This window comes from Neovison vison, chromosome 6 (genome assembly GCF_020171115.1).
Source record: "Neovison vison isolate M4711 chromosome 6, ASM_NN_V1, whole genome shotgun sequence".
In the NCBI taxonomy this organism is placed as follows: domain Eukaryota; kingdom Metazoa; phylum Chordata; class Mammalia; order Carnivora; family Mustelidae; genus Neogale; species Neogale vison.
In genome coordinates, this window is record NC_058096.1 from 223,661,319 (window position 1) to 223,680,436 (window position 19,118).

The 19,118-nt window shown below is 63.7% G+C and overlaps 1 protein-coding gene across 2 annotated transcripts; it reads left to right on the top strand.

Annotated features, from left to right (window-relative positions):
* Nucleotides 1–7,483: 7,483 nt before the first annotated feature.
* ADAMTSL5 (ADAMTS like 5) lies at nt 7,484–13,812 on the top strand. 2 transcript variants are annotated; one of them, XM_044254684.1, is made up of 13 exons: nt 7,484–7,551; nt 8,427–8,737; nt 8,998–9,193; nt 9,300–9,391; nt 9,614–9,674; nt 9,822–9,930; nt 11,045–11,172; nt 11,424–11,535; nt 11,884–11,970; nt 12,111–12,274; nt 12,407–12,617; nt 12,690–12,761; nt 13,038–13,812. In XM_044254684.1, the coding sequence occupies exons 2-13, from the start codon at nt 8,682–8,684 to the stop codon at nt 13,337–13,339; spliced, it is 1,590 nt and encodes a 529-aa protein (XP_044110619.1). In that variant the 5' UTR covers nt 7,484–7,551; nt 8,427–8,681; the 3' UTR covers nt 13,340–13,812. The 2 variants fall into 2 exon arrangements, with proteins under 2 accessions (XP_044110619.1, XP_044110618.1); XM_044254683.1 differs by having other exon boundaries at nt 12,407–12,761.
* The last annotated feature ends 5,306 nt before the right edge of the window (nt 13,813–19,118 follow it).

Sequence of the window (19,118 nt, forward strand, 5' to 3'; positions counted from 1 at the left end):
TTGTGTGATCTCTGGCCTGGATGGCCAAGGAGGGGCCGTGCCATGAAAGGACTAGTGGGCTGTCCTGGACCCTCCTGGGAGCCACAGCCCAGACTCGTTCCCGGCTCCTGGTGTTGTCTCATGCCACCCTGACATCAGTTCTGGGACACAGGGACTAGCCTCGTCCCCATTTCACAGGTGAGCACACTGAGGCCTAGGGAGACTGAGGCTTCCGCAGCCAGGAAGGGTCCGTGCTGGATCTGAATCCCAGCAGCGGCTTCTGGGTGTCACAGTATTAATCCCCGAATGTTACATAACATGAGGAGTGGGGAGGGATTAGCCGGGCTCCCTGTGGCTGGAATCAGGCCTTGGAATTTTCCAGAGACCAGATTTCAGAATCTGGCCCGGTCATGCTGCCAGGGACGGGAAACACCTTCTGAGTGGTCACATGTCCAGCTGGTGTGTCAAGCAGGAGCACCCAGGGCATGGGGGCCTCTCGGGGCCCCCAGGGCAGGGCAGAGAGCAAGACTCTGGTACCTTTGTGGGGGACCGGCCTCAGCAACAGGGTCGGGGATTCTGGGGCACCCGTGGGGGCAGCTGGCTGCAGCCGGGAGCCCGAGTTCCCTGCTAATGGGGACCAGGAGCTGTGTGGCAAGAGGTGGGGGGGTCACGGGCCTGGGCCATCACATCACCGTCACCCCGCTGTCTGCTGGCTCTCAGCTGCACCCTCCCTCTGTGCGTTAACTCGGGCATCCTTGTCCGCGTGTGGGACCTGCACCGGGCCCTGCACGCCCAAGACGGACACTCCGGCCCCCCTGGAATGACTGCCAGGAGATCACCGGACCAAACCACAGCCGTGCGTCTGGGTGGCCTCCAGAGGTGAGCAGCAGCCTCTCCCTGGGTGGGCGCTGTTCCACTTTACAGATGGGAAAACCGAGACTCAGGAAGGCGTATTGAAGCCGGGGGTCGCTGGACTGCAAGTGGCTGAGTCGCACCCGGAGTCCAGAGCCACTGTCCACACCACCATACCGCCCCCTGGGCTTCTGGACCTTTCTTCCCAGGGGCTTTGGGAGCTCTGACAGGGGCAGGAGGCGGAGCCCAGGGGACCCCTATAAGTTCCTGGCTGGGGGCCTCACAGCCGGCCTGTCAGCGGCACGGACCCCTGCTCTGCCACTGTCCCGGCCGCCCGTTGTGTTTTCCTGGCTGAGCCTCTACCACAGGGCCAGGGAGACCTCCCGTTGTCAGGCTGCCCCTCAGCGAGGACCCGCTCCCTAACCACTCTAGAATGGAAAACAACTTCCAATAGAACAAAAAACACAATGTCCACAGCAGCATAATTCACAACAGCCAGAAAGCGGACGGACACCCCCAGTGCGCACTGACATACAACGGCACATCACACCCGTCCCCACGCGGGAACACGGTCCAGCCTCAGGAAGGGGGGGGACCCTGACCCCTGCCATGACGCGGAGGGATCCGGTGGACACGGGGCTCGGGGAGAGGAGTCAGACCCCGAAGGACCCGTCCCGCAGGACCCCACTCCCAGGAGGGCCCCAGAGGGGTCCCGTCCGCACAGAGAGAGAGGAGAGGGTGGGAGCGGGGGCTGGGGCAGGGACGGGGAGTCCGAGCTTCGTGGGGACAGAGTCTCCGTGTGGGGAGATGGAAGGTTCTGGAGATGGAGGGTGGCTGCAGGACCGGGCGAGTGTGCTTCCCGCCGCTGAGCCGCGCGCTCAGAGACGGCTGAGGTGGTGAATTTGTGTTGTGCTTACTGGAACAACAACGGACGAAGGACATACAGCTTCCCCGTCCTCCCCCAAAAGAAATCACTGCACTAGGAGCGTAACAATCCCTCCAGTTTTCCAGATGGGTAAACTGAGGCCATCTGCCCGGCCAGCGAAGGGCGGCGCTATCGCCGAGGGCTCGGCGAGCTGCCGGCCGCTCCCGAGCCGACCCGTGCCGGGGTTCCGGAGGCGGGGTGGTCTCTCGGGCTGGCATCCGGCCTGGCCACCCACCGCGGGCCGCCCGGAGCCCCGCCCGAGCCCCAGGCTGCGGGTCACAGGCTCGCTTTCCCTCCGTCTCTCCCTTCACTGACCTGAGGTAACTCCCCAGACTCAGCACATTTCCTGGGAGAAATGCTGGGAAGCTTTTCTCAAAATACCTGCGCAGGAGGGGGAGTGGCTGCTGAGCCCGGCCCCAGCGGGGACACTCCAGGAGGCCTCCCCGGGGAGGCCCGCGGGACCACGCGTGGGGCTCGCCTGTGCGCATGCGGGTGGCACTGTCGCCTCTTCGGGAAGGACCTGGAGTGGGAGCCGGAGGCTCTGGGCCCCTTCCCGGCCTCCCGGCCTCTGAAACGCCGCAGACTCCTTCATACCTGCGTGGGTGACCTGTCCCCTCACCTGGCAGCTCCCTGGGGACAGCTGGGAGCGCAGCAGCCACCACACTCCGGAAGCCCCGTGACTGCCGCCACGCGCTGCTTCCAGACCAGCTCAGCATGGTGGGGGCGGCTAGTCGTGTCTCCCCATCACCCCAGGACCAGCCTTGGCCCTTGCCTCTCCCAGCCCTGTGTGCTTGCTGGCTCCTTCCAGAAGTGCTGTCCTCTGCTGTCCTTCCCAACGCCGCTCTGCGGGCTCCTCCCTGCCCTGCCTTCTACCTTGTCAGCACCCTTTGTGGCTGTTCTTCCTTCTCCCACTGCTCCCAGGGCCAGCGGCGTGGGTCTCAGGCCATGCCTTCACTCCCTCTTGGTGACATGGTGCAGACCAGCAGGACACTGAAGTGGGAGGCTCATCTCTCCACCCATATCTCCATCTGAGCTCTGCCAAAAACAGAGCCTGAAGCAAGGGTTTGGTGCAGAGCAGGAGTGAGGGCTGGGAAGGAAGGGGCATGGGGCAGGGTGGGCCCGGGGAACCCCTGTGGGTCCCTAAGCAATGGCGCACAACATTCCTCAGGACTGTCTACCCAAGAGGAGGATAAGGGGAGTGTCAAACCCCTGGCCAGGCCAGGGGACACAGAGTGCAACACAACCAGGGGGTGGCTGGTAGCTGTGGACCCAGGGGCAGGACGTTGAAGACTTCCAGAACCAAATCACATTCAAACAAATGTATGCGGATTCGCTCCCGTGGCCGTCCACCCTCACCCGCTCACTCACCCCAGTCCAGCCACCCTGGCCTCTCTGCTGGTCCAGGATCCCATACCAACCTCAGGGCCTTTGCACATGCCCTTCTCTCTGCTCATGATGCTCCCCATCCCCGAGTCTCCTGCCAGCCTCCCTTTCTCCTCTTCAAGGACCTAGGCGAGGGTCATCCTTGTCCAGAAGGCCACCTCCACCCTGCGATTGCCTCTGCTGCTCCTCACAACCTGAAATTATGTCGTTCCCTCCCAGGTCTGCTGGTTTCCATCCCACCAGACTGGGTACGCCACATGCAGACGCAGGTCTGTGCTTGTCCCGGCTGCGTTTCCCATAGGTGCTGACTTGCTGGGTGGCCTCATATAAGCCTGCCTGCAGAGGGGACCTCCTCAGTGTCCCGAGTGGGTGCCGCCGCTCCAGGCGGGGCCCCTACTCTGACTCCTCTCCAGGGACACCAACTGGCGCTGGCTGTGTGCACAGGGCAGTGCCAGAATCACCCCGGCCAGATTTCCATGGGACTAATCTGCGTTTCATCTGCCTGGGTCTTTTTACCAATTGTGAGAAAAATAGCTCAATATCATGGGAGATCCTGGAACAGAAACAAGGATATTAGCTAAAAACACACACGGTAAAATCCATATAAAACTTGTTCAGGGGAGCCTGGGGGGCTCAGTGGGTTAAAGCCTCTCCCTTCGGCTCAGGTCATGATCTCAGGGTCCTGGGATCGAGCCCCCCATCGGGCTCTCTGCTCAGCGGGGAGCCTGCTTCCTCCCTCTCTGCCTGACTCTCTGCCTGCTTGTGATCTCTGTCTAATAAATAAATAAAATCTTTTAAAAAAGAAAAAAAAAGAAATTCACAAAGAACCTATAAGGCAGTCAGTCAGTCAGTCACCCCAGGACCCTCGTGGGGAACATGAGGGGTGTCCCCTCCACTTCCCGCCCGATTTTACAGAACACGCATCCGTCTCTCTATAAATGGCGCCATGTCACGCCGAACTTTCTTGACGTTTCCACCGAGCCGTGTACCTGAGATGACCTGCCGTGTGCAGGGAGCGCCCCCAGCTCCCGCCCCTGTCGGCCTCCAAGCTGCCCCCCTTCCTCCCTCCGCCCCTGCCTCACCTGGGCCTCCAGCCACCTGGCCTTTGCCCCTGCTGTGCCCGTGCCCCCCTTCTGAGAAGGCCCTCTCCCTCACACCCTCTCCTCCTCCTCCGGGTCCTGTCTGGAGTGTCCCCAACTGCAGCAGGCGCCCCCCACCACTCCCTCCATGAAGGAACTCAGGACGGCCATTCAGATGTGGGGGAGAAGACTTCCCAGCACCCCCCCCCGGTCCTGGGGGTCCTCAGTGACCCTACGAAGTGGGAGTGAGGATTCCTCTCTGGGCAGCTCCGTAGACCCTGGGTTCTGGGGTGGAGGGTCGGAACGTCAGAGCCCCCCACCCCGATCCAGTCTCCTCAGGAGGCTGAAGTATCTCCAGGACCACGTGGCCAGGGCCTGAGGCATCCCAGGAGTCCGCAGGGAGTTGGGGGTTGGGGGGACATGCTGAGGCCACGGGATCTCCTCGTGGGTGTTCCCTGAGCCCCAAGGCCGCAAGACCACAGAGGTGGCAGGAGCCCAGCTGACAGCGCATCCACAGGGACCGCGTGGGCAGATGTCCCCTCAGGGACGGTCCGGGCTAGAGCTCAGGGTAGGGGACCGCACTGACCCCCTGTCGGGGGTCTAAGCCAGGGCCCAGGAGGGTGGGGGCGGGGCCGAGATGCTGCCACATTTGCAGAGCGACCCTCCTGCGCGCCCTCCACCTGCGCGGTCTCCGAGCTGAGCCCTCGGCCTCCTTCTCTGCGAGTCTGCTGAGTCCAGCTCGGCTGCGGCCAGAGGACAGGGGACGGGGCAGGAGACGGGGGCCCGAGGCCAAAGGGGTGAGGCGGCAGGGCCCAGGACACCAGACCTTCCCCCCATTCCCATCCGCCACGACAAGCTCCGCCCCCACAGGCGCTAGGACCCCATGCAGGCCCCGGCACCTGCTGTGTCCCCTCCCTGCGGGCCACTGCGCCTGCTGGATGCACTCCTTGGAAGGCTCAGACTACTACATGCGGTCCCTGCAGGGCGCCGTGTCTACGGGGTACACTCCCTGAAGAGGTAAGCGTCTGCTGAATGCATCTGTGGAGGAGGCGGCGCCTGCTGTATGCACACCCTGCGCGCAGAGAGCTCTTTGGACTGGGGCTCGGGGAGTGAGGCGCCGCGGAGGGCAGGAGACTGTCCACTTGGTGGCGCCCCTGAGCCTGATCTCTTCTGACGCCCCAGGCCCCAGGCGCGCCGGCCAGTACACAGCTGGTGCTCAGCAGCGGATGCCTGTCCTTGCTCCACCCTCCCTCCGGCTGCCCTTTCTCAGTCCCTGTCCAACCAGGCTTAACCTCCTCAGGGTCCCAGACTGCCTCTGTCAATGCTGACCCACTGGCCCGCTCTCCCTCCTCCCTGAAGCCCAACCTCCCTAGGCCTCTGGGACCCCACGCACTGCGCCCCCGTCCCCGCCCCTGGTACTCGGTCTCCACTCCCTCCACACTCACCCCACACTCTGAACACCCCCGTGTGTCAGGACACCCACCTGTCTCTCTCCACCGGACACGGCCCCTGCTCTCCCTGCCTCTCCCTGCGGGCCCACAGACCGCTCACCGCAGACCCGCCCAGGAGCGACCTGTGGGCCTGCCCCGGGGCCTCCTGCCGCCCTTCCAGCAGCTCGGGCCACCCCGCTGCCTCCTACCACACCGGCCCAAGGCCACCCCCCAATGGAGGTCCTATGTGCTCTGCTCCCCAACAGCGGGGAGCTGCCCGGGGCTCCTCACCACCCCTCCTCTCCGCCTGCCGCCTCTTCGCCGCCCGCCCCAGGCAGCCAGGTGTGGCTTTCCCACCTCCCATGGCTCCCATTGCTCGGCCTGTCTCCACTCTGACCCCGCGACTGTCTCTTACCCTCGTGTCTGGGGCTTCGCCCTCCTCATGGCAATTGCCTCATCGGCGAGGGCCTTGCGGACCCCCAGCCCCATCTGCGGCGGGCCTGGGCTACTGCCTCTGAGTGTCCCCATCGAAAGGGCCTCTACCCTCCCGGGGCCGCCTCCCCCAGCCTGGTGAGCTGCTTCACCGCTGTCCTTGCACACAGTAGGTGCTCAGTGAAGTCTGCGTGCCTCAGTGGCATTGAGGGGCCTTCCCCTGAGCTGCTGCGGGCGGGAAGGCAGACAGAGCTGGACTGGTAACCCTCTCCCCGTGGTCGGGGCTAGACACCCCTCGGCAGGCTTCCAGGAGGATCGGGCCATGCGCTGACCTAGTGACCAGAGGAGCAGTGCACTCCTCGTCCCGTGGTCCCCATCAGGGAGCCATCACAGTGGGCAGCAAGGAGCCGGGCCGGGGTGGGGAGAGCAGAAGGTGCCTCCTGCTTGCCTGCGTGGGCAGGGCCCCGCGGCTCAGAAGCCAAGCTGGGAAAGGGCGGGTTGGTGGGGAGCCCTGGGGAACTCCCTCTTTGCCGGTCCTCAAAAGAGCTGAGGTCCACTTGGGGGCATCTCGGTGAAGAACCCTGCCCACCCCACTGCCTGAGCGGGAAAACGGACATCCTAGGGAGAGGGCGACTGTCTCGGGGAGAGGGATCCTCTGGGCCACGTTCTGGCTGCAAAGCCACTCCTTGCAGCCCGGGCCAGGCAGGGAGGGTGGGAGGCAGGGTGGGGCGCGGCCTCCGGTGACAGCAGGGCCCCGGAATGCTCCTGGCAGGGGTGGAAGGGGGGGTCTCCACCCCCCTCGCCCGGCCTCTGGAGCTCAGCCTCTCCCAGTGCGTTGGGGCCCTGCTCTGGGGGTGGCCGGGACCTGGAGGGGGACCCCCAGGGCTACGACCCAGGGGAGAGGGGTTCCTCAGTAGGATGACCTTGAGGGAGGGCTTGGGGGAGGGCCAGGGGAGAGGGGTACTGGCCGGGAAAGGGGACCCTCGCGGGGAGGCTATCTGGGCGTCGGTGGAAAGGAGGCAGCGGCCCGGACTCCGGGAACCATGGCAGGGCCACCTCGGTTCTCGCACATTCCCTGGCCCTGAGCGCGGAGCCCGGAATAGCAGCCCCGGGGTGGGGGGTAGGGGCGGCCAGTTCCCGGACGGCTCCCCCGCCCTGGCCTTTCCAAGGTCACCAGGATATGGACGCTGGAACACCAGGCCGCGGCTCCGGGGGACCGGGCCCCGCGCGGGGCAATCCCCTGCCGTAGACCCGCGCCGAGGCGCGCAACGGCCGCGCGAGGGCGCACGGGGCTACCGTCCCCGCGGACCCCGGCCTGGGCGCGCCCTGGGAGGCTGGGTGGGAGGGGCTGCCCCTGGCTCCCCCCCCCCGCCCCTGGCTCCCCCCGCCCCTCCCCGCGGGCCCCGCCGCTTCCGCTCGTCCTGGGGCCGCCCGGGGAACCAGGACGTGCCGCCTGGGCTCTACGTAGCCGGTAAGTCCCTCTGCCTATCCTCCCACTACGCCGGCCCGCGTCTCCTCCCCGTCCCAGGGCCCGGTCCGGCTAGGGGCTGGCCTGGCAGCAGTCCCCAGGGTGGGAGAAAGCTCATCACCACTTCGTCCTGGGGAAACTGAGGCCTAAGAGGCGTGACTCGCCCTGGGATCACAGTTGCCGTCAGGAGTGCCGCCAGAACGAGGTGCGATTGCCTGTCCGGGAGGGGTCTCTGGGGAGTAGAAGGACGGTGTCTCTAGCCCCTCGGTTCCGCCCACCTAGACCCCCACCCCTCAAGCCCGCGCAGAGTGTGTGGGGGGAGCAGGGGGTGTCAGAAGGCCAAGCCCTCTCGCCCTCCAGCAATCTTCTTCCCGGCCAGCTAGGGCTCTGGGTTCAGAGACGGGCAGAGACGCAGCTGCTGCACAGCTCTGGGCAGAGAACGGGACCTGCCCAGTGGTCCCCAAGGTTTTCAGCTCCTGGAGCCACCGTGAACCCCAGTCCCTGATGTCCAGGCAGGACTGTCAGAGCCAGGGCCTGAGAACCGGGAAACTGGGGCTCCAGGGGGCCCAAAGGCTCCGCTGGTACAGGACCTGTGCCCAGGACCTCGGGGCTGGAGACCTCCAGCTTGTCCTTCGCGTCCTCTGGGCTCTGCTGACCACCAGGCAGCCTGGCCGTGGCCTGAGAAAGGACGCACAAGGGGGCCACTTCCCTCCCCCTTTGTCCGGCAATGTCACGGTCATGAGGGTACAGACGGCAAGTGATTTCATCTTTCCCCGGACGGATGGGGAACCTGAGGCCCGGGGGGACAAAGTCTGCCCCCCCAGATGCCTCCCTCTTTTCCTGAGCCATCCTCATCAGCGGCCCCTTTCCCTCTGCAGGCCGCCCTTGGTGGGGCCCACAGCGTCTGCACATGAGGTCACGAGTTGGCGACTGGACTGGGGCCAGGTCACCCCCTTGTTATCCCTCAATCCAGGGGCTCCCTGCCGCTGTGGGTCTGGGAGCTGAGGTGGCCCTGGAGGCCCAGGTCCAGCTTCTGCCAGGGACTCAGGCCCTGACCCGGTCCCCACCAGCCGCACCTCTGCAAAGTCCCTCCCAGAGCCCTGAACTAAGTCCAGCCGGTCCTCCTGGCACGGATGGGGAAACTGAGGCCCAGGGAAGTGGAGTGGCTGGCCCTTGGCCACACAGGAAGGTAGAAACGATGATGGTGGGGTGAGCGGTGATGGGGCCCCGACCCTGGAGACACCCATGCACTGTCCTGGAATGATCGGACACAGATTGAGCACCTACTGTGTACATTAGAGACGACACAGTCAGTAAAAATAAAAGATGACATTCTCTGAGCTTGGCCTCTCCACTACCAAGCTCTGTGTCTCCCGTCTTTCTGACCCGATTCGGTGGACCCCTGAAACTTTTCTGTAACGGGGGCTCTGTTATTACCCTACTTTTCAGAGATGAAAACAGAGGCCCAGAGAGGTTAAATTATTGCCCCAAATCACACAGCCAGTTGGGGCAGAGCTGGGGTTCAGACCCTGGCCTGCTGGTGCCCCCACGGCAGCGCCCTCGGTGCCCCCCCACGCCCCGCCCCCTCCAGAACCTCCTTCTGCTGTGGACCTTCCTGAACTGTGGTTTAGGAGGCAGTGCTCAGGTAAGCGGGGGCATTCCAGGCAGCCAGTGGACTTAGAGACCTGGCCGTGGTCTGGGGGCCACCAGGCTCCTCTCCAGGCTGATGGTGCCTCTCCCTCCCCAAGTAGGGTCCAGGTGAGTGGACCCCGTGGGGTTCCTGGAGTCGCTGTTCCAGCTCCTGTGGGCGGGGTCTCTCCGTGCGCAGCAGGCGCTGTGTCTGGTGAGCGCCCAGCTGGGGTATGGCTGGTGGGGTGGGGTGAGGGGGGTCCCGCCCAACGCCTGGCCGCACCCTCAGCCTGCCCACACATGCTGTGCCTTTTAATCCCACTGATCCAACTGGAATGTGGGTGGGGTTGGCCAGGCCAAAGGGGGGGTCAGGCCAGCTCTGGAGAGAAGGTTACTGGGGGTCCTGAGCACACTCTGGCCATCTTGCTCCTTGTAGGTTCCCTGGGGAAGAGCCGTGCTGGGGAGACTCCCACGAGTACCGTCTCTGCCGTTTGCCAGTGAGTGGTGTCCGCCTCCCAGACCCTCAGCTGGGCCTCCAAGACCTTCCGTCTCCCGGGTTGGGCCCCCAGATGCACGTGCCAGCCTGCCAGGTTCTCTAGGCTCCCCTGGGGCTCCCCCAGCCTCGGACCTCTGTTTGTCCTCAGGACTGTCCCCTAGGGGCCATTCCCTTCCGAGACCTCCAGTGTGCCATCTACAATGGTCACCCTGTTCTTGGCAGCCAGAAGACTTACCAGTGGGTGCCCTTCTATGGTGGTGAGTCGCCTTCCCTCCTGTTGGTCCAGAAGAGGCAGGGAGAGGGGCAGGGAGAAGGGGCTGCTAAGGAAGCAGAAGGCCTGGAGGACTGGGGGAAGAGAACCTGAGCACTGGGGCTTTGAAGGGCGTGTAGGAGTTCAAGCGACACAGGGGCGGGGGTTCAATGTGACCTGTGAAACAGGAGCAGGGGGAGGCAGGGTCTGTCCTGCTCAGGGTTGAATGCCAGGCTGAGGATTTACTTGGAGCTGTATCCGGAGGCCAAGAGTTCTCAAACCTATCCCAGTAGCAGGAAATGTTACTGCATTTAGCTGAAGGCAGCAAGTTACATAACTGTGTGCCCGGGGCAGCGCGCCTCCAGATTTCAGGGAAACAGGCAGCTTTAGACATAGTGGAAGCAGACACAGATATGGAGAACGTTCCATCTGTCGAACTCTGGGGGTTTTTTTTTTGGGGGGGTGGGCTTTTCCCCCTAAGAATTAGAGGAAATTTGCCGTGATCCCACCCCCGCAGAGGCCTGCCAAGGCCAGTTCGGGCTCTGTCCTAGGCAGGGTCTGCCAGCCAGGCTCAGGGGGGGGCAGGAGGCCAGGAGGAGCAGGGATCAGGGCTGCCCGTTCGGCCCCACTGCCAGGCAGGGGGGAAACTGAGTCCTGGGAGGGCCAGCGACACACCCAGGCTACACAGAATTCAGTCCACAGTGAACGCTTTCTGTTGGGCACATGCTGGGTGCAGGACCCAATGCTGAGTGGCCTCTGCCCACGGCTGTATACGAGAGCCCCGAACAGTGTTGGGAAGGTCGTAGGTGCTCTGTGTTGGTGGAACTAAAGAATGAATGAAGAATGGGTAAGGGTGTTAGCAGTGAATAAGGCGTACGGACCCCCTAACCCGAGGGCCTCACCTGAATGAATGAGCACGCGCGGGACATCAGAATGCTTGTCGGGGGGCCGGCCCCCGGCGGCTGGGGGCGGAATGCCTAGATTCGCGCCCTGGCTCTGCCTCAGCCTCCATGTGCGGCTTTGGCTGAGTCTGTGGGCCTCATCTGCCTGAGGAGGAGGAGGCTGGGACTCCCACCGCGGTACGAGGTACTCCAGGGCCCCCGCATGCCTCCCGCCCCCAGCGCCCAACCAGTGCGACCTCAACTGCCTGGCCGAGGGCCACGCCTTCTACCACAGCTTCGGCCGCGTCCTGGACGGCACGCCCTGCAGCCCGGGGACGCAGGGGCTCTGCGTGGCTGGCCGCTGCCTCGTAAGGCCTCGCGGGACCCCGCAAAGCCCCCCTCTCACACCCCAGCCCTGACCTCGACACCATCCCGTTCAGTCCCGGGTCCCTCCCTCTTCCCTAATCCCCGCCCCCTCTCCAGGTCCCACCCACCCCTAGGCTCCAGAGTCCGCCCCTTTACCCACGGACCCCGCCCCCAGGACGGACCCCCAACCCCCAGGACGGACGGAGGCAGGGGGCGGTGGGTGAAGCCGCGCTCGTCCTCTCCGTCCCTGTAGAGCGCCGGCTGTGACGGTTTGCTGGGCTCGGACGCCCGCGAAGACCACTGCGGCCGCTGCGGCGGCGCCAACGAGTCGTGCCTTCTGGTGCAGCGCGTGTTCCGAGACTCCGGTGACCGCCCGCTCCGTCCTCCCCGCTAACCAGAGCGGTCCCTTTAACGAGCCTCGGGCCGGAAGCGAAGTCCCGAGCTGATTCGGCAGTCTGTGGCCCAGCCCCCTCTCGCTCTTCATTCTGATTGGTTATTCCCAGATGGCCCCGCCCTTCCCGGAGCAGATGGGGTTCTAACTCTTTCCCTGCTGTACTTAAGCGAGAATAACCCTAACTCCAAAAGTTAACCCATCGTTGGGGGCTACCAGGACCCCCTCATACCTTCTTACCGCAGAATCTCATTTAATCCTCAAATCGTCCCTCAAATACGCTCCCACCTACGCCCCAACCCCCTCCTTTCCTCCCACCCAGGTGCCTTCGCAGGGTACTGGAACGTGACCCTGATCCCGGAGGGTGCCAGACACATCCGTGTAGCCCACCGGAGCCGCAACCACCTGGGTATCGCGGGGTCCAAGGGGGGAAGCGCCCTGCTGGCCGCCTGGGAGCAGCGGGGGTAGCCCGAGGCCTGGGGCTGGGGACGCCGGGCTGGGGAGGCCGAGGGGCCGGTCCGAGAGCCCGGGCTGACCTTTCCCTTGCAGCGCTGATGGGGGGCGACGGGCGCTACGTGCTCAACGGGAACTGGGCGGTCAGCCCACCCGGGACCTACGAGGCGGCGGGCACCCGTGTGGTCTACACCCGCGAGGCAGGGCCAGAGGAGATGCTGAGCGCGGCTGGGCCCACCTCCCACGACCTGCTCCTGCAGGTGCGGGCCAGCTTCCGCGGGTGGTGGGGGAGATGTAGGGGATGGTCGGGTTACAGGAGGGGGGCGGGGGGCGGAGAGGGGAAGCCCAGCCACGAGGTCCGAGCTCCGCTCCCTAGTGTGACACCCCTCCAGGTCCTCCTGCGGGAGCCCAACCCCGGCATCGAGTTCGAGTTCTGGCTCCCTCGGGAGCGCTACAGCCCCTTCCAGGCGCAGGCGCAGGCGCAGGCGCAGGCCTTGGGCTGGTCTCTGCGGCAACAGCAGCCTGGGGAGGTGGTCGGGCAGCCCCTAGAGCGCCCAGCAGCCCCAGCTACCTATGTCCCACGGATCCCAACGCCCGCCCCAGGTGAGGTGGCAGGGCCGGGGACGGAGCTAGCAGGGAGGGAGGCCTGTGCCCCTTACGGTACCGCCCCCGCAGACCCCTGCGCACCCTGCCCTGACACCCGAGGTCGCGCCCACCGGCTGCTCCACTATTGCGGGAGTGACTTCGGTGAGCGACTCCTAACCCCAACCCTCACCTGCCTCCTGACTGACCCGAACTCGACCCGTCCTGCTGACCCTTGACTCCCTGACCTGACTCCAACTTGACCCCTTCTGACCCTTTGCCCTAATCTGCCCTTTGACTTCTCATTGATCCCTGACCTCTCCTGACCCCAGCCCCTCCAGTGCCCCACCCAGCCCCAGTTCCTTTCTCTGGCAGTGGGGTGCGGGTGGATGGGCGCCCAGGGGAGAGCGTCCCGCCAGCCTCCACGTGGCCCTGCCGCAGTGTTCAGGGCCCGAGTGCTGAGCCGCCGGCATCAGGCCCAGGAGACCCGCTACGAGGTTCAAGTGCAGCTCATCTACAAGAACCGCTCGCCGCTGCGAGCCCTCGAGTACGTGTGGGCCCTGGGTCGCTGCCCCTGCCCCCGGCTGGACCTCCACCGCGAGTACCTGCTGGCTGCCCAGCGCCTCATCAGCCCAGACGGCACTCAGGACCGACTGCTGCTGCCCCACACGGGCTATGCCCGCGCCTGGAGCCCCGCGGAGGACAGCCGTGTGCGCCTGGCCGCGCGCCACTGCCCCCGCTGAGCCCCTCGACAAGGGCCCTGCTGCGTGCGGCAAGACAGGCACGCCGGACCAGGAAGCCAGAAGATATCTTACCCCTCGAAACTGTGTGTCTGCTTTGATTCCCTTTGCCTCACACTCACGTTCCTGGAGACACTGTCACAAACAAGCAAGGCCCAAAGGAAGACGTTGTGATACATGTTTCCGCTCCTGCCCTTGCTACCAGGAAGCTCGCTGCTGTTTAACGCCCTGACGCCCTGTGCTTTCTCTTCTCGCAGACACACATAGGCTGTGTATAGTCAAAGACGCTCGAACAAACAGGCCCACTCCCCAGAGGACATGCCTGACGAAACTATAATGTCCCCGCTTCCCGCTTTCCTGGCTACCAGCAAGTCCAGAGATAATCTTGAGGGCCTTGTAGTTCTGGCTGGGTTTCTTTCTCTCCTTCCCTCTTTCTCTCTTAAAGCTTTTATTTTATTTCTTAAGCTTTTATTTTTTTATTTATAAAAATTATTTTATTTATTTGACAGAGAGAAAGCACAAGGAGGCAGAGTAGTAGGCGGAGGGAGCCGCACGCTCCACCGACTGAGGCAGCCGGGGCCCCGCTGGGTTCCTTTCAGGAAACACCACTGTCCATCCCGCTTGTTTGAATTTGATTTTTCAAGGCCCCTGGTTAAGCATACTGGGCCGCAGACACCCCAGGAGGTCCTCGTACCCAGACCCACAGTTGCGCTGTCCCTGTGTGTACCCCAGCCCCGTCCTTCTCCCGGTCCAGCGCACCCTCCCATGCCCCCTTGGGGTCCATGCTCTCCTCCAGTGCCACCCAGGGCCGCGCCCCAGGAGAGGAGGCAGGTCATAACTCTCAGCCTGTCCCCTACCCTCACGTGTCCTCCTGGAGATCTGCTACTCCTATATTCTTCTGGGGCCAGGAGGGTCGGCCTTGCTCATGTGTGGGTACCTGGGGGGTACCTGGGGGGTGTCACTCAGCAAACCTTCTCCTTGGGGCTCCCTGGAAGGGCCCCCCTTTTAACTTCCCTCCCTGCTGGGTCGGCTCCCACGTTGCCATTTGGGGCAGTCTAACTCCTGTGCCGTCCATGGTTGTGTTTTCCTCTGAGACAAGGGCTGCTCAACGGGCAGGTCTCAGGTTCAGTCCCCCGACCTTGCAGGTGACCTGCAGCCAGACCTGGCCCCTCTCTGGGCCTCGGTTTCCCCACCTGCACGCACCTCGCAGCTCTGAGCAGGGGCACCATGCTCTTCGGGCTCCGCCGGGGTCCCTGCACGTCCCCCCCCGCCCCCTCCCCCGGCCTCTCCGTCCAGACCTGGCCCTGGTGCTGAAGGTGGGGGCCCCTCCAGTCCCTCCACAGAAAAGTGGGGCACAGTTCTGGAGGCGGCGCGGTGCGCGGGCGCCCCCTGGTGGCGAGACGGGACAGGACGGGACTCAGGGCTCCTGGAATTGCCTGCAGCCCCCAAGGGCCCCCCTGCCGCCCACCGGCGCCTGCTTCTCTCCTGGGTGCGTGCCTTCCGCGGGATCACCTCCTCCCACGCGCCAGCCTCCTCACAGGGCGCCACGCCCAGGGTGCCTCTGAGCCTGTCGCCCCAGCCAGCACCTCCGCGCCCAGCCCGCGGCCGCCTCCGTCCTGCGGGTGTGCTGGGGAGTGGGGTCCACGGCGCAGCCCCGCCACGAGCCCCCAGACCAGCTGGCCCGGCCGGCGAGGAAAGGCCAGTGTGGGGCGCAGACGGGATGGCCTGTGGGCCCCCTCCTCACTGCCCCCTCCCCGGCCCGGCAACGTTGTTTCCAGGGACGGTCACGCACAACCGCAGCAGACATTGCCTTGCTTCCCGCGTGTGCTCTTCGGCTTTAAAACCAACACCACAACAAGGAGAAGACAGAAACCTCGCAATTCTAAAGACGGTCAAGTCCCTCCCAAGGGCAGTCAAGTCCCGCACAGGGATCAAAGCCACGGGTGGGTCAGGCAGAGCGAGGGGAGCGGCGGCCGAGCGCTGCGCCTTCCTCCACCATCGCGGCTCTTCCTAGTTACCGTGTCCCCCGGGAATACGTGTGCCCGTCGGGGTCAGGCTGAATCGGCGCCCGAGGGGCCCAGGGGGCAGAGTCCGGAAGGTCTGCCTGCAGCCTGCTCCCCTGGCCCAGGCCTGGTGGCTCACAGCTGCGAATTCTCTGAACCCACTTCCCACAGAGGCCGTGTTTCGTCAAGGAGAAAGAACAAACTCAGGCACGTTTGGGGCGCCGGGGTGGCTCGGTTGGTTACGTGTCTGCCTTCGGCTCAGGGCATGATCCTGGAATCCTGGGACGGAGGCCCACGTCGGGCCCCACGTCGGGCTCCCTGCACGGCGGGGAGCCTGCTTCTCCTGCTGACCTCTCTCCTCTCATGGGCGCGCGCTCTCTCTCAAATAAATAAATAAAATCATTTAAAAAAATCAGGCACGTTTGGAACACATCCTATTAGTAAAAGGATGAAAACTGCCCCCCTGAAGGGTTCTCCCGCAGCCCTGCAGGAGGCTGGCTTTGGGGTTCCCGTGCGTTTCTTACTATTTTTTAACTCTCTGCAGCCAGCACCCCCACCTACCCAGGCCCGTTCTCCCTTCCTTCTGACCTGGAACTAGAACTTGGCCCCAACAGCTGCTGAGAGTCCCCGGGGGGCCCCACAGTGCCCCGGGATTCCATGCAGCCCATGCGGGGAACTAGCATAGCCACGGGGGGGCCCAGCTTGGCCGCGTCTGCTCCAGGTGAAGGGGTCCTCCCGTGACGGGCTGAACCCCCATCCAAGTCCATGTCTCCAGACCCGTGAACGGGAGCTTATTTGGAAAAAAAAGTCTTTGCCGAAGCAGTTAAGAGTCTCAAGATGAGATCATCCTGGATTGTCAGGTGAGCCCTAAACCCAGGGACAGGCGTCCCTGTCAGACACAGGAGACAGCTGGGAGGCCACGGAAGTGGCACTGCAGGGACAGGCACAAGCGCAAAGACGCCTGGAACCGCCCAGCGCCCGAGCAGGTGGAAGGACCTTCCCCTGGAGCCTCTGCAGGGAGCCTGGTCCTGCCACGTCCCGACCTCTGCTCCGGCTCAGGCCTCCAGAACGCGGGAGAGCGAATCTCTAGCCGGAAGTCTCCCAGTGCGTGGTTATTTGCGTCTGGCTCCCCCAGGACCCTGGAGTGCTCACCCTGCAATCTCCGACAGGTGTGGGCCCCGGAAACAAGAGCTCGGCTCACCAAAGGCCGGTTCCGGAATATTCCTAGCAGCTTTCATCACAATAACCACACACAGGAAACCAGCCCAACAACAGAGGAATGGTGTAGCTACACTGAATGAAATACTGTCCTCACCACTCGGGACGAAAGTGCGGCTCACTCCTGCCCGGGGCGGGCGGGGGGGCGAATCCGACAGCCGCGGCTCCGAGCCGCGCTGGCGAGGGCCGGACACAGCGACGTAAGTGACATGCAAGGACAAAGTAAACACAGATTGAGGGCCACCCCTGGGGGTGGCAAGTGACAGGGAGGGACTGGCCGTGTTGTCCCGAGAGCTCTGAGTCTCTGGTTACACTCTTCCGTATGTTGAAATTAAAAACAAAACAGGGGCGCCTGGGTGGGCCAGTCGGTTGAGCCTTTGGCTCAGGTCATGATCTCAGGGTCCTGGGTTCAAGTCCTGGCTCCGTGCGGGAGCCTGCTTCCCCCACACTCGAGCTCTCTCTTGCTCTGCCATCTCTTTCTCTCAAATAAATAAATAAAATCTTATAAAAACAAACAAACCAGGTCTGAGGGGCTAGAGCTCATTGTTTCCACCTGGTAGACAGGTATGTGCTCCCACCTGTGCTCCCTGGCGAGCTGATCCCTGGAGGTCCAGGGAAAATCTTTGAGGGGACACAGTTAGAGCCTATTTTGCTGCCCCTTGGATGGCAGGGGTCAGTGCCAGGTGCAGAGCGAGCCTGGTGCCTCCTTCTCCCACCCTGGACTATGGCCACACCATGTTCTTCAAATAGCTGGGCCAGCGGTGAGCAGATTCCGAGATCCCTGTGCCCCACACTCATGCGGACTTCTCAGCATGCAGCGGGAGGCAGGGGAGGCTCATAAATGATTACGCTCGGTCCCTCCCTCGCTCCCAGCAAAGCCTGCATCTCCGAGCAGAGGCAAAGTCCTCACCACACCTTCCAGGGATCTTCGAGGTCGGCCTCACCCACTCACCTCCTCTCTCCCCTTCACTCCTTCAGCTCCAGCCACACTGCCCACGGCCCTCTTCCTCTAACCTGCCAGGCAGAGTCCCGCCCCAGGACCTTTGCACGTACTTTTCTCTCTGCCCAACCAGGTTTGCCCTGGCTTTCATGAGACCCATGCCCTCTGATTGGACTTTCCTATCTCCTTCATGCCTCTACTCAACTTCATGCCACTTCTGCAGACGGTGTGCAGACGGGTCTTTCTCAGACTGTTCATGCCTTGGCCGCTGCCAACTCCCAACTCTGCGCTGTATTCCACCACCCCCCACAACACTCATATATTTTTCATACTGTGGTCACTTCCCCGAATCCTCAGGAGCAGGGATTTTTCTCTGTCTGGGCCATTACTGTACCGTTGACTGTTGCAGTGGGGCCTGGCATACAGTGGGCGCTCAATATTTGTTGACTGAGCTAATTAATGCATTGGCCCACTGGCAGCTCTCAGTGCTCCCTCCTCCTTCACTGGCATTCTCAAGGGTGAGGACACAGGCAGGGGGACAGGGGGCCACCACCAGCCGCAGACAAGCCAGGCCTGCTCTGGCAGGAACAGGGATGACGTGTCCACGGACCATGGGAGGCAGCACGGACACCGACAGTGTCTTCGAACGCCGTCCAGTGTCCCTGGGGTGAGGTTATTCCCGGTTGAGAACCACAGAGTCACAGCCTTGCAGCGCCCTGCTAACGCTCCCCCGTGTGTTTCGACCAGAAGCTGTGAAGGGGGCGCCCGCGGGCTCGGTCGTTAAGTGTCCGAGTCCTGATTTGGGCTCGGGCTCAGGGTGGCACTCAGCAGGGAGTCTGCCTGAGCCTCTCTCCCGCTCTCTCTGCCCCTTCCCCTGCTCATGCACAACCTCTCTCTCTAGCAAAGAAATACATCTTTAAAAAAAGAAGTCGTGATCAGCCGGAGTCTTGGAGAAGCAGCCCTTGTGTGGGAGGGGCAGACCGTGGCGGGCACTGCGGGGTCCCAGGTCCTTCCTCGCTGTGACTGCAGATGTCCGGCTAGGGACTTGTCTCTGGGTGATGGGAGGTGCCCCAGGGTCACAGACCCTCTCGGGGGCTGCCGAGACTCGGGACTGGCAGAGGCAGGGGCCAGCCACGGGCCCCCTGCGGGTCCCGCGCTCCAGGCCCTGCCCCCCCAGCTGAGACCACCTCCTAACTCAGCTCCTCCCACACACCCCTGGCAGCTTCCGGGCTCTGCCTCCAGGAACCTGACCCCAAAGAGGGGGTGTTCTATCTTGCTAACAGGCCGCTGGGCTGAGTTTGCTCTTTTCGCCTCTGTGTCTGCAGCGGGCTTGGCACCCTCCTTGGGTGTCCGCCTGGTTTTAGGACTAGGGCCATCCTGGTGTCCAAGCAGAGACCAACTGTGGGCCGTCAGTGACACCCGCCCCCACCTCCCCACTTCCACAAACCCACTCGATGGCAACCACCGGCACCCCCCATTACCGAAGGCTTCCTCCGCCCTGGGCCCCACACCGCTTGCAGGGGGCACAGGCTGGAACGAATGGCCAGGGCCACCCCCAGGAACAGGCTGGGAAGGCGGCGGGGAGTCTCCGGGGCGCAGAGGACACTGGCTCCCGTGGGCT

What these genes read in the sequence shown, in the direction of transcription:
- ADAMTSL5 (XM_044254683.1), top strand. Translation starts at nt 8,682, where the DNA reads ATGGGGAAACTGAGGCCCAGGGAAGTGGAGTGGCTGGCCCTTGGCCAC. An exon ending in GTTTAGGAGGCAGTGCTCAG is followed by an intron (nt 9,194 to 9,299) that starts GTAAGCGGGGGC and finishes CTCCCCAAGTAG; the next exon opens with GGTCCAGGTGAGTGGACCCC. An exon ending in GCGTGGCTGGCCGCTGCCTC is followed by an intron (nt 11,173 to 11,423) that starts GTAAGGCCTCGC and finishes CCGTCCCTGTAG; the next exon opens with AGCGCCGGCTGTGACGGTTT.